The sequence below is a fragment of the Myxine glutinosa genome, chromosome 1 (genome assembly GCF_964187855.1).
Source record: "Myxine glutinosa chromosome 1, kmMyxGlut1.1, whole genome shotgun sequence".
Taxonomy (NCBI): domain Eukaryota; kingdom Metazoa; phylum Chordata; class Myxini; order Myxiniformes; family Myxinidae; genus Myxine; species Myxine glutinosa.
Genome location: NC_136261.1, coordinates 103,695,022 through 103,711,140, shown reverse-complemented (window position 1 = coordinate 103,711,140; position 16,119 = coordinate 103,695,022). Strand labels below are relative to the sequence as shown.

At 42.5% G+C, this 16,119-nt stretch overlaps 2 protein-coding genes across 3 annotated transcripts in view; both read right to left on the bottom strand.

The window, feature by feature from the left end:
* LOC137412336 (uncharacterized) overlaps positions 1–8,618 on the bottom strand; it is a 71,603-nt gene extending 62,985 nt beyond the window's left edge. Inside the window, exons 1-2 of one of the 2 annotated variants that reach the window (XM_078775485.1) lie at positions 7,562–8,618; positions 4,146–4,236 (exon numbers count right to left, since the gene is read on the bottom strand). In XM_078775485.1, the coding sequence (XP_078631611.1) occupies positions 4,146–4,236; positions 7,562–7,613 (143 nt within the window). In that variant the 5' untranslated portion in view covers positions 7,614–8,618. The remainder of the gene's footprint in view (positions 1–4,145; positions 4,237–7,561) is intronic. The other variant, XM_068097595.2, reaches the window with a different exon arrangement.
* Positions 8,619–12,232: 3,614 nt separating this feature from the next.
* Positions 12,233–16,119, bottom strand: LOC137412335 (cytochrome c oxidase subunit 7B, mitochondrial). Its single transcript, XM_068097594.2, has 3 exons — positions 15,961–16,119; positions 14,294–14,415; positions 12,233–12,392 (listed from the first exon to the last, which is right to left on the bottom strand). The coding sequence occupies exons 1-3, from the start codon at positions 15,995–15,997 to the stop codon at positions 12,318–12,320; spliced, it is 234 nt and encodes a 77-aa protein (XP_067953695.1). The 5' UTR covers positions 15,998–16,119; the 3' UTR covers positions 12,233–12,317.

Here is a 16,119-nt window from a genome sequence, read left to right as displayed (position 1 = left end):
AAATTGATTCCCAAAAGTCTCTCAGAGAAGAGGCCCAGACATTAATAATGTAAGAAACGATATCACTGGTACATCTTGCCTTGTGAAAGTCATATTGATGGTCAGATAGAAAACTGTGATATTCAAGATGCTTGAGGAAATGGGAATTGAGAAGACATTCAAAGACTGTTCTCCTCGCCCTCTCTTTTGCTCAAGGTCATCTGCCATCTGCTTGGAAATCAGCCAACATTAACATTTTACACAAAAAGGTGCAAAATTAGATCCTTGCAGCTACAGACCAATAGGCCTGCTCCCAATCATCAGCAAGGTCATTGCTTCTGATATTAAATCCTTCCTCCTCTCCAATGGCTTGATCTCAGATCATCAATTTGGATTCAGTGGTCTGAATCTGGACATGCTGCTTCTGCTGTCTCAACAATGGATGGAGGTCCTCAATGCCAGACAGGAAATTTGACATATCTCGTGCCTTCGATACGGTCTGGCACCCCGCACTGCTCACCCAACTCTCCTCTTATGGTATCCATGGAAATCTCCACTCATGGCTCGTGGACTTCCTCTCCTCTCATCGTCAACGTGCGGCTCTAAATGGAATTCTGTCATCTCCTCTTTCTGTCCAGGCTGGAGTTCCCCAAGGCAGTGTTCTGGGTCCTCTGCTTTTTCTGGTCTTCATTAATGATCTCTCCGACTCTCTGGAAAATCCTCTCTATCTTTTTTGCTGATGACTCCACTCTCTGCCACTCCATAACTCAACCCTCAGATCGGCAGGCAGCAGCCTCTTCACTCTCTGCAGACCTGGACAAAATCACAAACTGGTCAAACAAGTGGAACATGTCTTTCAATCCTGACAAATCTCACACTCTCACTATGTCTCCCCAAAAAGACCGTTTGGAAAACACTTCAATCTAATTTCTCAACAATCCTCTTGAAGAAGTTCTGTCACTCCAGCTTTTGGGTCTCACTAGCTGCCATGATCTTTCCTGGGCAAACCACATTTCCAAGCTAGACTCAAAAGGCAGTCTCCACACGACGGACGATGCCCAGTTGAAGTCCCTCCATGGCACTACTGAGCTTCTCTCCACACACAAGGCTTTCATCCACACCATGATGGAATACTGCTTTCCCCTCAGGGCTGGTGCTCCTGCCTCACATCCAGCTCAGCTTCACGCTGTTGAATCCAAAGCTTTCAGAATCATTGGTATCTCCCGTGATGAAGCAGATTCTGAGGGCCTTTCACTCTTTCACAGCATGCAGGTTGGTGTTCCTTCTGTCTTCTACCGACTCCTCTCCGGCCTAGCTCCCCCAGCTTTGTCTGTACTCTGCCCTCCCAAATATTCCTGCAGGTCGCAGAATATCTGTCAGCAACCCTCTTCTGGTGAAACTGCCTAAATCAAGACTCTCTGTTCATCTTCACTCTTTCATTCCTCTTTTTCCTGCCTTTGAGACAAACTCCCTCACTCTCCTCAATTCCACTCCTCCCTCCATGTCTTCAAAACAGCTGTCCACCACCATCTCATATGTTCCCCCATCCAAAACCTTGATCTTTTCTATACCCGTTAATCCATCCCAAATAAAACAACAACAGGCATTTTAAGGCCATTTTCCCTGCTAGAGCGGGATAGTAATCCATCCCAAATCCACCTTAAAATTTCGTTTTCTTTCCTGAAAGTTCTTGCTCACCAAAACAGACCATTTTGTTTATCCCGTGTACCCCGCCCCAGCCCTCTCCCTTCTACAAATCTCCCGATGTCCCTGTTCTCCACTGTTGTTGTGCTTCCCTCTCTCTCCCCCTCTTGTTTCCCTCCTGATCCCGGTCTTTATTATATGTACGATGTGTTAGCTCTTAAACGAGCCTTGACTTAGTATACAAAAAAAAGACTTTGGAAATAGTACAAGTCAGAGCAATAGGCTGGTGGTTGGAAGGGTTTGAATGATCACCCTTCTTTACAACAGGCTGTATTAAAGCATGTTTCCAGGAAGATTCGGCAGATGGTCCACAAAAAGGAATATGGAATAATTAAAATTCTATTTGGGGTTCCTTACAATAGTACACAATCGCAATGCAGATCCATCAACACAGAATTTAGAGAGTTAAACTGAACATATAACTATGAAATAACTGTGGATATATTTATAACGATGGGAGGATTTCTTTGAAAATCGTAACCACAACATTGGAGGATTTATTTGGATCTCATAACCACAACAATATCTTTCATTACATGGATTCTCTATCCTTGAATTCAGTATTCTGTATCCATGTATGCCCTTATGGTGTACGTATGGAATTGTTATTGTTGCTGCTCGATTCAGTTCCTACCCAATTAGCTTCTTCATTGTTTATTTTTTTAGTGTGTGTTTTATGGCTCATAATGGAACTAAAAGACACACACAAACGAGTAGCATAGCCACTGAGATTGGGTGAAGCGCCAACACTTGCGTACCAGCGACTTCACAACAATGGTGTCGCCTCTCATTGCACGGCAGCAGGCCTCTCTCTGTAGGAGGAATTCCTTCCTCCCCATAAATGCTGTCCTATGGGGATTTTCTGCTGTGATCTATCCTTTTTCGTTGTTGTTGTCCCTGGTGTTGGGCTAGCGGCTAGGGTGCCGGCTTAGGATCCTAGGATCCTGGGTTCGAATCCCGGTCAATTGCTGAATTAACGCCAGGGGGGTTGACTCAGCCTGTCATCCTTCCGAGGTCGGCTAATTGAGTACCAGTTCACTGGTAATTCCCTGCTTGTCGTTAAAGGCGGCAAAAAGGGTTGGCGTCAGGAAGGGCATCCGGCCGTAAAACATTGCTTCAAAAAGAGGACCGAAAAACAACAACAACCACAGTTCCCGAAAAAGGCCAACCCCCGCTTGCGGGGAAAAATGGCCTCTAAAGGTGGTTTTTAAAATCCTTTTTCGTGCAACAGAGCAGCAAAGTACAATTTAAAAAAGTATTTGGTATGACTTGGCTGGGGTTTGAATAACCAACCTTCCATATGCGGAGCGGAATTACCAAGATTAATGACACGCAAACAACTGAGCCTGGTCACCGAGTTTCGTATCCGAGTGCAACCATTTTGGTCACCAAATGTAACCATTACACCACCGAGTCTGGTCAACGAGTTTCAATTGAAGCAATTAAACTTAGTTTTTATTTTTTCCATGTCATTTATTTTACGGAATACACATGCCCAAAAAATCATTAAGCTCATATAAACAACCAGCTTTTAATACCTTATAATACCTTTTGAGTATTAAAGGCTTACATGTAACCAGGGTCTATGACATATGACATATATGATGTGACACTTGACTTCACACTTGCCCTCAAGGACTTGAACCTTACTTGAGGCTTGATTCAGGTAACTTGTTGACATCTCTGCCAACACGTCTTTCAGGTGGTACAAGTCCTAAGAACTACATAAATACACATATGGTGCTAAAGCCTTGAACTCTTGACTCTGTACTTCCCCTCCCCCAATAAATATAGCAATTTTTACAGTGCTGTGTATGGGTCTGGAATTTATGTTAAAATTTACTACATTACGCTGTAACAACTGATTAATAAGAATTACCGCACTGTTGGCACAACATGTGACAAAATCTGGTAACTGGCTGATTGGGAAATGTGCATTTAAAGCACTCTGTACTGTGCGGACTGACAGGCTTGATTAAACCTTACTAATAATTTTTATTCGACATACGATTAGATTTTTCAGGGTCCCTCATCATGAGTAACACTCGACCCAAACAAAGCTAATGGATATCTGACGCAACAAACCAGGGCAGTGTATAATCAGCAGAGGCCTACAGGCCTGATGTCTTCAGCCCAACAGAAAAACAAGATGGCGGCCATATTATTTTGTCTGGGTGCCATGGTGGGTGGAGTCAAGCGATAAATGTAGATGGAGTCCGACAGCTGTCTGACCAATGGGTGCACATTTCAAACTCAGCCCCCAGCAATAACCACAACAACAGCAACAACAACCACGCAGGCCTCTTGTAGACTTGTGACATGTTACAGGTAAAAGTACAAAATGTATTTAACATGATATTCACAGCAAAAACAATTTCCATGAAAATATTTTAAAATTAAATTTAAGTATTTCACTGCGTTTATGTGTGCGACTTATGGATAAGTCTGATCACATGTCTCACCTGCATAATTTTCCATGTGGAAGTGTTGAGGGCAATGTGACGACTTGACCTTTCCTCGCAATATATTCTTGCAGCTTCTTCTTCCTTTCATCTTGAAAGGGCATTCATTCATATTGAGGCTATGACATCATGCATATTGAGGTAGTGAATCTACTATAAATGGATGAGTTGTGTGTGTGTGTGTGTGTGTGTGTGAGGAATACTTTTGTGTCTATTAATTACATACGTCTATTAATTAATTACGTATTATGTACCATTGAAATCTACTCCCCCCCCCCCCCCCCCCCCCCTCCTCATCTCCCCCCCCCCCCACCCCGAGTCTGGCAGGCAAGTATGCTACAAGGCAGTGAAAACCAATGAAAATTTGTTCCAATGGACCAACGGGCTCCCTAGTTCAGAAAAAAACAGGTTGGAATCCACGGGGAGAAATTCCTCATCGATTGCCCAGAAGACTGTGAAAGAAAAATTGGTCATAAGGATGACGTCACTGGTACCCAGAGTGCTCTGAGAAATGATGTCATTTCTCCTTCTCCCTCTCCCCCTCCACCCCCACCCCCCCTTCCAATGTATGTGGCTGTGTAGATGTTATACCATGTATCTGTCTGCATGTGTGTGTGATTTGTGTCACAGCTCCTCCACAAGCCCTGGACCAGTTTAAAAAATAACCAGAGTAATGTGACTGTGTCGCCAATATGCCCCCGCGTAGTCCCTGCAAGTGATAATGGGTAGATGCCCTAGTTCACTGTCCTAAAAATAAACAAGTTTGATTTAAATCATTTCAGCTATTTTCAAGTATCCAATTTTTACCAGACAGGACAGGTTTCACATCGATCGGTGAAGCTGTTTCAGAGGAGGGATTTTTTTTAACAATGTCGACTTTCAAGCTAATATCGCTGCCAAACTACGTGATATATGACTTGAAAAATGTACACTCTGCATATGTATGGGTAAGGTATCATGTTTGTGAAATTTCGTGTTGATCGGATAAGGGTTGGTTTTCTATCCAAGATGACTGCCAAATCATGTGACCTACAACGTCATCATTTTCGAACTATATGCAACAATGGTGTTAGATGACATTTGCAAAATTTTGCATTGATAGGATAAGCGGTTTCAGAGATATAATTATTTAATATTTTCCTTCAACCCAATCTGGCTGCCAAACCATGTGACGTATGATGTCATAAATTTAATATTTGAATACAAATGGGTCATAGATCACATGCATGCAATTTCAGACTTTTAGGATAAGGCATTCAATTAAAACATTTAGGGCTGGTATACTACTTCACCGATGATGTCATCATTGTCATGCTTTTATTCCCTAATGGAAGTACTTGACAATGTGCCAAATTTCAAGTTTCTTGACATTGTCACTCAAGCTTTTGGGTCTCACTATCTGCCATGATCTTTCCTGGGAAAACCTCATTTCCAAGCTGGCCTCCAAAGCCAGTCGCCGACCGGGCATCCTCTGTCGTGCGAAGTCCTTCCTTGGCACACCTGAGCTCCTCACCACATACAAGGCTTTCATCCGCAGCTCAATGGAGTACTGCTCTCCCCTCTGGGCCGGTGTTCCTGCCTCACACCTAGCTCGTCTTCACGCTGTTGAAACCAAAGCTTTCAGAATCATTGGAATCTCCCGCGATGAAGCCAACTCCGAGGGCCTTTCACTCACTCACCGCAGGCAGGTTGGTGGACTTTCTGTCTTCTACCGACTCCTCTCTGGCCTTGCTCCCCCAGCTCTCTCTGTGCTCTGTCCCCCAAACATTCCTCCAGGTCGCACAAGATCTGCCAGCCACCCTCTGATGGTTAAACTGCCAAAATCAAGACTCTCTGCTCACCTTCACTCCTTCATTCCTCTTTTCTCCCGCCTCTGGAACAAACTCCGTCACTCTCTTCAATCCCACTCCTCCCTCTTGGTCTTGAAAACAGCTGATCACCACCATCTGTTAACTTCCCCCATCCAAAAACTTTATCTTTTCTACCCCCGTTAATTCACCCCAGATGCACTTTTCTGAAATACTAACTTCTTTCCTGGAAGTCCTAGCAGTGTCCATGTGTTTTATACCTCTCCCACCCCCCCCCCTCCCTTCCCATGTCTCCTCCCCCCCAAGCCCTCTCCCTCCCACAGATCTCCCGATGTCCCTGCTCTCAAATGTTGTACTTGTGTGCTTCCCTCTCTCTCCCCCCAGCTTGTCTCCCGCTCCCTTTATCATGTTTTATGTGTCAGTTTGTCTTTTTGTGATTAATGTTAGCTCTTACACGAGCCTCCATCTTGTATAAAAAAAAAACAAAAAAAAAATTCAATAAATTCCATTCAGTGGTTTCTGAGAAATATATTTTTAGATATCTGTGTTTCATCCAAAATGGCGGCCATACTACGTAACCTATGACATCACAATTATCACAAAAATATTCTGCCTGGGTTTTGCTCCTACCCTGAAAGTTTCGTGTCAATCGGACATGTGGTTGCTGAGAAAAACGGATGCTACCACTCAGGATCAGCCATTCTGGAAGTCCCCCAACACTCCTCCATCTGATGAATTTCAGAGGGCTTGTGCATCTTTCATTGTCCTTCCCCCTTATAAGGTGGTGTCTGTGTGTCTCTGTGTCGCCATTTTTCTCCAAGATGGCCAACAAACTTTCAGAGGTTCATCAGTGAAAATGTCAGGGAGTTTTTTTAGGCAAAAACTTTTGAAAAGAAAAGTTTACATTTATTTTTTGATCCCTCTATCGTTCCTAGCTATAGTTCTTACCTTTGTAGCTTTTAAATAATCCCCGACCCCATTCCTTAGTGGGTGCAGTGAGGTGTTTTAGGTCCCCATAAAAAATAACCCTGGGTACCCCTGCTGGTAGTGGTATATAATACCAGTTCTTTCCAAGGAAATTCAACACAGGAGGAGACCATTCGACCCATCAACGGCTATACCATGGTTGTTTGTCCATACTCCATCCACGTAAGAAGCACGTACCATTTTTGAAGTCTTGGGTATGTACATACAACTCGTCAAGGGTTCGAATTGTTACTTCTCCATATAGATTATAGGTTGTGGACGTGAAAGATCCCGTGCGGTATCTCTCAAAAAGAGTAGGCCATTGTGTTTCGGTAATCTCGACTGTATGTAAATTCCCATCTTGGGATTCGCTGATGTCGAGGGTGCGGCACAGACATGGAGGGCCAAATGGCCTTCCCCGAATGTGTCGCATACAAATTTTATTTAAAATTCCAGGTAACTGTACATTACATACGTCCCGTCATGCTCTAACAGAAGAGGCAAACAAATTGTATACAATGGACTGAGTACAAGTGTACAACCCAGATGTGTAGATCGGGGATGATGACATGACAGGACTACACGTACTCTCCCGTACCGTGAGGTGAAAACGCAGCGAAGTCAGAAAAAAACGAAACTCACCGATAACTGCTGATTTATTCACCGACTTTGCAAACCTACGAACGTCGGCCATTGCAAATCGCGTTCAAAATCTATGAAGAATTCATTTAAAAAGAGTTCAGAAACGAACGAGTGCCGATTGCTGCCGTTACCGCTCCTCCAGCTATGATTGGCTCATTCAAATTCGGCGGAGGACTGTTCCTCTTCCTGAATAAATCAGAGGGCGTGGTTCTCGATTTTTATTTTTAAAAAAACATTGAAGTTTTTTGCTGCATTATTTTTGGCCCTGATGTAGAATCTGAAGGAAGCTGACGTCAATGTGAATAAGCCGACGTCAATGTGAATAAGCCGACGTCATGAATGTCGATGAGCCGACGTGCTGATCAGTTGTGCGCATGCGTGAATAAAGCGTCGTGGTGATGGCTTCTGTATTTCTGAGTCGTGTTTCGTCCACGCCATTATGCAGACTGGATCCAGGATGTAACAGTCCCCTGCCCCTGCAACAAGGTCGGAGACCTGCGAAGACATTAAAATGAGCTGCGTCCGACCGACCGATCATCTGTACTTTTGTGTACACGATATTTCTAAAAGTTGAACATTTAGCTTTCGTATTGCAGATCACCATTCCTCATGACACCATCTCAGCCTGATTAGATCACGGCTGTGATTGGCTGAATTATGTTGCCATGGCGACCATATAGAAAACTTAGCTTGTGTATGGATATTTAAAAAACCGTTCAAGATTTAGCTTTCACATTACACAGATCTATCTATTCCTCATACCACCCCAAAAGAGGGGGACCTAAAGTATCAGCTTCTTGTTTTCAAACATTCGATTAGACACAATTCGTTTAATAAAATTTTCAACTTTTTATCCTTGGCTGTAAAACACAGGGATGACAAGTTCATAGCTCGGTTGGGATTCAAACCCAGGCTAGATAGCTTAGGCCTTAGAGGCAAGTGTGCGTATCTCTAGGATGACCTAGAGTCTAGGTCATCCTTTGTATGGGATAGAAGGGTGATATATATCCGATGAATCTTGAGGGGTGTTCAGTTACCAAGCAGATAGCTAGCGCTTGCCAAGCCAGCCGTTCCTTTTCAACGTTTCTGAATGGAGTGCTTGCTGGTGCTTAAGCCGCTTGGCGAGTGCTCTACAAGAAAGTTGGTAACTGAACACACCGCTGGTCTACACTTCTGTATTGGTTGATTTGTACTTGCTGGTTTTAACCCACGAATGTACATATGCTGGCAGTCAGTGCAAGGTGAAGGTTTCACTTTGCCAAGATTTGTCCCAAATTATTTATAGAGATTGTTACAGATGTGGATTCCACGAGGAAAGTTGGGAGGCTTTTCCAATCCTCAATCATTCCATGACTGGAGAAACTGCTTTTGAGAAATAGCTTTCACGCCTTCATTGGATGACTTCTGGTAAAGTTGGTAAACGCATTGGTGAAGAAGAGGTGCGGATTGATGCGATCTCATCTTTTTATGATTCAGCACACTTTCATCATGTTATCTCACCCACGCACATATTCAGGTGGCTGTTTTTTGTAATAAGGATGACATATGGTAGGTAGTAGGGACTAATTTGATTGCTGTTTTTATACCTTCTCCATCTTACAGCCTGGTGTTGGCTTAGCGGTTAGGGTGCCAGCTTGGGATCCTGGGTTCAAATCCCGGTCGATCGCTGAATTAACACCAAGGGGGTTGACTCAGCCCGTCATCCTTCGGCAAATTGAGTACCAGTTCACTGGTAATTCCCTGTGTGTTGCAAGAGGCGACTAACAGGGTTGGCGGCAGGAAGGGCATCAGGCAGTAAAACATCGCTTCAAAAAGGGGACCATGGTGTCCGAAAAAGGCCAATCCCTGCTCTGCGGGGAAAAATGTCCTCTAAAGGTGGTTCTATACCTTCTCCATCTTATTAATCTGCTACATATCTGGGATACCATACCAAGTGGCCACACTCCAAGGTAGATTGGACCAGAGACTTCAACAGCAGTGGTAAGGAAACTTGATCCAAGGTTGTGAAGGTACGTTTTATCAGGCCAAGCATTTGGTTCATCTTGGTGACTGTAATGGAGATGTGATGATGGTCCTTGTCGATTGTGATACCAATATCTTTTTGATCTTCTTGGCATCAAATCCACCAAAAGTCGTTTCGTTTCGCAGTAAAAAGTTCACCATCCTCTAATGCCAGCTGCAGATGGAACATTTCCACCCAGCCAAGCTATTTACAAAGGCATTTGAATTTTGCACGATACCTCGTTCGCACCGCAACGCAATGTCACAAGAGGATGTGTGACTGTGTGCACAGGCCCTTACACATGCCAAAAATAAAATGTCATTTCAAAAAAGGAATCCTATTGCTGTTCAAATTGCTTGACTGAAATTATGTTAATCTTCAAAAAAGGCACAAAATCAACTGCATTTGTTGCTCAAAAGAGCATTCAAAACGTTTTTGGAACAAGATACAATGGTCTGTCTAAGACTACGGTAATGTTTCCTGAATGTCACTTGAATTCAATGTGCTTGTTCCATCTGTCTGCCTTTCAAGGTCAGCAAAAGAGAACTATTTAAGAAGGATCATTCAGACATACTTCAGTCACTTCATTGGCAAAACAGATATTTGTCCCAACTTCCAGGGTATGATCTAGCTGCTTGAATCAGACATGGTAAAATTAGATTTATGCACATTAGTTCCTTAGTGGCCTATCCCGTTGCACCTTTCCCCTTTTAAAATGCTCACTCTGCTCCTTTTACAAAGCGTCCTGCCTGTTGTAAAAAGTATTTCCTTCCAAACAGCCCGGATCCCCTCTGCGATTCATTATTTCGGGTTACAGCCTTGAAATCTGTCAGCAGCGATAAGAACCTGGAGGCAAAGGGCTAGAGTGCAAAACGGATCTGAAATACATAAATACTTTATGCATATCCCCACCATCTTCCTGCTCATGGTTAATGCTCCTTAGTTTGACTTGCAACCACCCTTTTCATTTCAAGCTCGGGTTCTGCATTTGGTAAACACCAATCGGCATTCGGATTAATACTTCATGGCCAGCTACAACCTTTGCACAAGGCTAATGTAATATTCCCTTGTGAATAAAGTTCTGTGAGGCAGGATTCCCTTGACATACAAGCCATGATCTATATTAATGAGGGTCGAGCATGAAATTTCTTGCTTTGCAGCAATCGCTTGGGCTTCCATTTCGTAGATTCCAAATCGATTTTAGGATCCGAGTGGTGAAGCCATGTTTCATCACCATTTACAAGACAAAAGATAAAGTCTGCTGCACCTGCATTGAACAGTTGAAGAAGCTTGCAACATAACAGCCAGTGCTGCCAATTCTACGAGGACGTTTGACGGGACCTATCTTACTATAACCTTTGACATGCCCATGGCTTTGCTCAGAGAAATGCTTTAGGGTTAGCAATGAAAGTTATCAGGCCAAACCTATGTTCAGGAGAGATTCCCTAAAATAGAGCATCGAAGAACATTTTAACCCATAACAGACAGTACGAGAGTTCATAGAACACCTTACCTCACAAATTATTGACCAAAAGGACACGAGAAGGGCATCAACTCTTGTGTTGCGATTCCAAGCTGTTTTGTTCAAATCTCGATATTCCCCAACACAGAGGATAAGAAGAAAATTTGATTGGTCAATATAACATGTTGTCCAAGTAGTGAAAAAACTGGAATTATGTGGAAGTGCACCCTCCATCCCCTTTCCTTCTGCATCCCTCATTCCTCCAAGTCTCCCTCCCTTCTCTTTCTACCGTTTTCACTGCATCCTGATCCATTCTGTGTTCTAGCTCTTCCACAAGCATCGACTATATAAAATAAAATAAGGCCTATGCCCTACAATAAGTGTTTTTGGATGACAAGGAAAAATATGCCTTAATAAATTCTTAAGTTTGTGGCTATTTCAACGAGGCAATCCTCTATAGTAATGCCCTGACAAGGCCGATAGTATTGGTTGGTCACGTCTGCCAGCCCGACTGACATGGACTATTTGAGGAACTTAACGGCCAACCCATTAGACTCCATCTTCATTATACCTTCGTGGATTTCATTTTTCTGGCACAAGAAATCTTTGCATAAAAATGACACTTGTGCTCACTTTGAAACAATGACAGAATAATGCATATAATAAGCATCCATGTTTATGAGCAAGCCTGGTGTTGGCTTAACAGTTAAGGTGGCTGGTTTATGATATCAAGGTCCTGGGGTTGAGGTGGGTTGACTCAGCCTGTCATCCTTCCATGGTCAGTAAAACAAGTACAGGCTAAGTGGGAAGAACGAGCTATTAAATTGTCCTGCATCAGAGTGGTGACCCATCTAGGCTTGTGACCCCAAGCCAAAGAAAACTGCTTCGACAGCCCTATGCATTTGGAGACGCGAAAGGAGTGGTGCTTACTAACAAAAATAAAATATGGGTTTAGGTTGTCAACGAGTTCACCGTTTAGGATCTTAAAAGTCATCACAGAAGAATAAGGGAGAGAAGAGGCCCATGATTCAACTTTACGAACCAAACATTCTCCGATGGAAACGGACCAATTGGTAGACGTTTGCATATATATATATATATATATATATATATATATATATATATATATATATATATATATATATATATATATATATATATATATATATATATATAAATAAATAAAACGGACAACAAGTAAAGCCCAGACATTTTACAAGCGTTTAATATCTGACAAACTGTTCCACAGGCGGATTATGTGTGGCGCTTAATCATGCACCACAGTTCATGTGTCAATCTTTGTATGGTTTGGGGGTCACTCTACCGACTGGAGTCCAGCCCCAAGGTATGTCACCATAGGTGAGGATCTGTGGACAGAAAACAGTAGATCAGGTCAAAAAAAAAAATGTTATATCAATTCTGTTTATATTCTCCCAGTGGAAACACAAATGAAACCACATGCATGCTCAAAAGTTTGTCAAAATGCAAGACCTTGCAATGTCTAATATACTGATAATAAATCAGTTCCTTCCAGAAATCCTTATGCCCACTCTCCAGTTTACACCAACAAAATTAATAAATAGAAAATTTACCCAAGACCCTGTAGTTGTCATTCCTATAGACCCCTAAGACCATCTGTCTGAGGACCTTCTGCAGTAGCAAAGGATCAGCAGCCATAATCAAAAGGCCACCCCATTGGTAAACCGCCTCAGAACCAAGCTAAGAGGGCACAAAATATAATTAATTTTGTCTTTATTTTCAGGTTCTGCTCATCTTGGTTGGGAGCAAAGAGGAAACGGTGTCGATGCAATTTCATGCCATTATATATATAATAAAATGCTTTTTTGTAATTTTATTGTTGCCATAACTCACAGTAATTGTTCAAAGTAATTGTAATTTTTCTCAATTGTAGTACTCAAAGTAATTTTTCAAAGTCATCAGATTGAAACATACACAGCTTATTTGTATGCATGTGTAATACATGTGCATAAAATCTGGTAAAAAGAAATGAGTCAAACATCAATCCTCCCCTGGCCACAGCTACAGCAACTAAACCATCCATTGTAATCCTTGGTACAAGCCCGCTTTAGTAGTACAACATTTGCTCTCAGAGATGCACGCGTGTAGGATTGAGGGATTTAACCAACATACCAGGCCCAATGGTCTATCTTTATTGCACAAAGCATCAAGACGTGTTTGCACTTTGATAGTTCTTTATCAGAATGGGACTACAGAGACTAGTGCAGTATGTTGCCATTGACCTATCGGGCAGCACCTTTTAACGTGTACCCCACCGGCAGCATACATCAACATCTCCACAGGGAATTACTCGTAACAAGGACCCGGTGTTGGGCTAGCGGCTAGGGTGCCGGCTTAGGATCCTAGGATCCTGGGTTCGAATCCCGGTCGATCGCTGAATTAACGCCAGGGGGGTTGACTCAGCCTGTCATCCTTCCGAGGTCGGCTAATTGAGTACCAGCTCACTGGTAATTCCCTGTTTGTCGTTAAAGGCGGCAAAAAGGGCTGGCGTCAGGAAGGGCATCCGGCCGTAAAACATTGCTTCAAAAAGGGGACCAAAAAAACAACAACAACCACGGTGCCCGAAAAAGGCCAACCCCCACTTTGCGGGGAAAAATGGCCTCTAAAGGTGGTTATTATTTATAAGGACCAACGAAAAGAGGAAGTGCAATCATTACTAGTTTTTTTTGGGTTTTTTTTTTCCCGAAGCTCACATTAACACCAGTTCCGGACAGAACTTTCTACCTTGATAGCCTCATCAACAGAACAAAATGGCCCACTTAAAACATTGAGGGGTGGGAGGTGGAGCGAGGTAGGAGGGAGGGGGGCATTTAAATTCAAAGATGATGATGAGGTTTACAATTTTAAAATGCAAGTTTTTTGTTGTTGGTATGAAAAGCACTAAAATTTGATCCGTCAGTGTCGTGAGAAATGGTAATTTAAACGTGGATACTGATTCACCAGCAAATAATATCTTGTCGGGCCACCAAAAATGCAGGTGGGCCACAAAGAAAATAAATAAACAGCATGACCCCTGCCTCAACTATACTAATTCTGGATGCATTGTGACACAGCACTCACTCAAGGTATGACCAAGTTGTTCCCAAGTTCCCAAAACAGCACATCAGCAAATATTGCTCTTAAAACATCCGCACATACAAAACTATTCAGCATGGTCAGCGAGCATTTATATATACATCGTCACATCAACCAGAAAAACTAATAATAACAATAAAAAGATCACACTTACATAGCTCCAGACCGATACACAAAACAAAGCTCCAGATGCCAGGATTGCATTTCCGTATTTTTCATGGAAAACGGATGAAGTAGTTCCAAGACGTCGGACTGCAACTTGGCGCACCGCTCGCCCTGCACATACATACATGTTAGTGGACGGGCTAGTGTTACCCCAAGAGAAGAAAAAAAACAAAAGGGAAATATAACTGCAGAACAAACTCGCTGTATTATATTTGTAAGACATTTCAATCACAAGACGATCTAAAAGACTGACAATTCAGCCAAGGTCATTTATTTCGTTATTTGAAACAACTTGCAAACCATGCCAACAGAAAATTGATTTTTTTTTTTTGGAATGCAAGCCACATTTTCCATACAATAAGCATGCAACTTTGTTTATATATATATATATATATATATATATATATATATATATATCCATGGGTAGGCACCATGTTGAAAGTTGTGTCAATTGCTCAAGCGTTGCTGAGAAAAAGTGAGTGCCTCAGCCAATGATCCACAACATGGTCAAGGATGGTTGTTGCTTGTGCGTCTATTACTAGTGCAGTAATGAGTAATTATACACACACACACACACACACACACACACACACACACACACACACACACACACACACACACACACACACACCTTCATACCATGAGTGGAGAACCGCCAGTAAGGTGTCCCATACAGCTTATGCTGCACATTACTGGGAGCGACTGTTCGACTGACTGGCAGTTCTCCACTGATGGTATGAAGTCGCATAACGACTGATATATAACCGAAAGGTTTTCAGTCACAAGTGTATGGAAGGCTCACTGCATTGCCCTGACGAAGCCCCAACAAGGGCTAAACCAGGTCGGTAACTGCGAGTTTTGCATCCACTTAACAGTATCTGAATTTAACATCCATAATGACGCATAGATGGTCCCACCAGAGCTTGGCAGGCAATGCGGACATGTGGTGATGACGTCATGACGTCCGCTCATTAGGTTGGAGCGCCAAATTACAGATATATATATATATACACACTATTATATGAAAGACAACTCCGTTAGAAGGCAGAGATCAACATAATATTGGATTAAACACGTCACGTGACAAGGAATTACAAGCCACCAAGTGACGTGACAAGGAAGGACAATGTCATGTGACAAGGAATTACAAGCCATCAAGCAGGTTTCAGCAAGCTGGTCTTCCGACCGAATTATCCACAAAATTTACGGAATTAACCACAAAACCGAATTAACCACAAAATCCGACCGAATTAACCACAAACAAACCCAACACCTGGGTTCGCCTGTTCAGTTCCCTCAACTGAATCTATACTATAGTTCATGATGTAAAAAACAATGGTTCAAAACCAATGTACTACATGCATGTCATTATCTAATGTCCTTGTAGTTGTAAATCACATTAAGTTAAGGTACAAGAGTTACTTATGGTTATGTCCTGCAAATAGATTTAGGAACGGCCGCCGCCTCCATGAGCCTTAGATCAATGTAGAGTAAATATACACCTTATGTGAACAAAACTGAAGGGAATAATTAATTCGAATTGACCTGCAATACAATTTGAGTTTGAGTAAAGTCATTTTGATCACAATGTCAATTAACAAACAAACATTGGACCAACATTAAATCCGTTGATACATTTAAAAAGGCCAAACTTACCTGCGAAAGAAATTGTGGATCTTGCAAACGGAAACATCGTAAAAGCGATTACGAACAAAACCCGATCAGCATAAATTGACAAGCACCAAGGTCATAGGCCTAACTTCCGCTCAACCAATCGTATGTTCACGAGGCCGCATGCGCCACTTCCGTCCAATC

What these genes read in the sequence shown, in the direction of transcription:
- LOC137412335 (XM_068097594.2), bottom strand. Translation starts at nt 15,997, where the DNA reads ATGTTTCCGTTTGCAAGATCCACAATTTCTTTCGCAG. An exon ending in ATCCACAATTTCTTTCGCAG is followed by an intron (nt 14,416 to 15,960) that starts GTAAGTTTGGCC and finishes ATGTATGTGCAG; the next exon opens with GGCGAGCGGTGCGCCAAGTT. An exon ending in GTGTATCGGTCTGGAGCTAT is followed by an intron (nt 12,393 to 14,293) that starts GTAAGTGTGATC and finishes TTCTGTCCACAG; the next exon opens with ATCCTCACCTATGGTGACAT.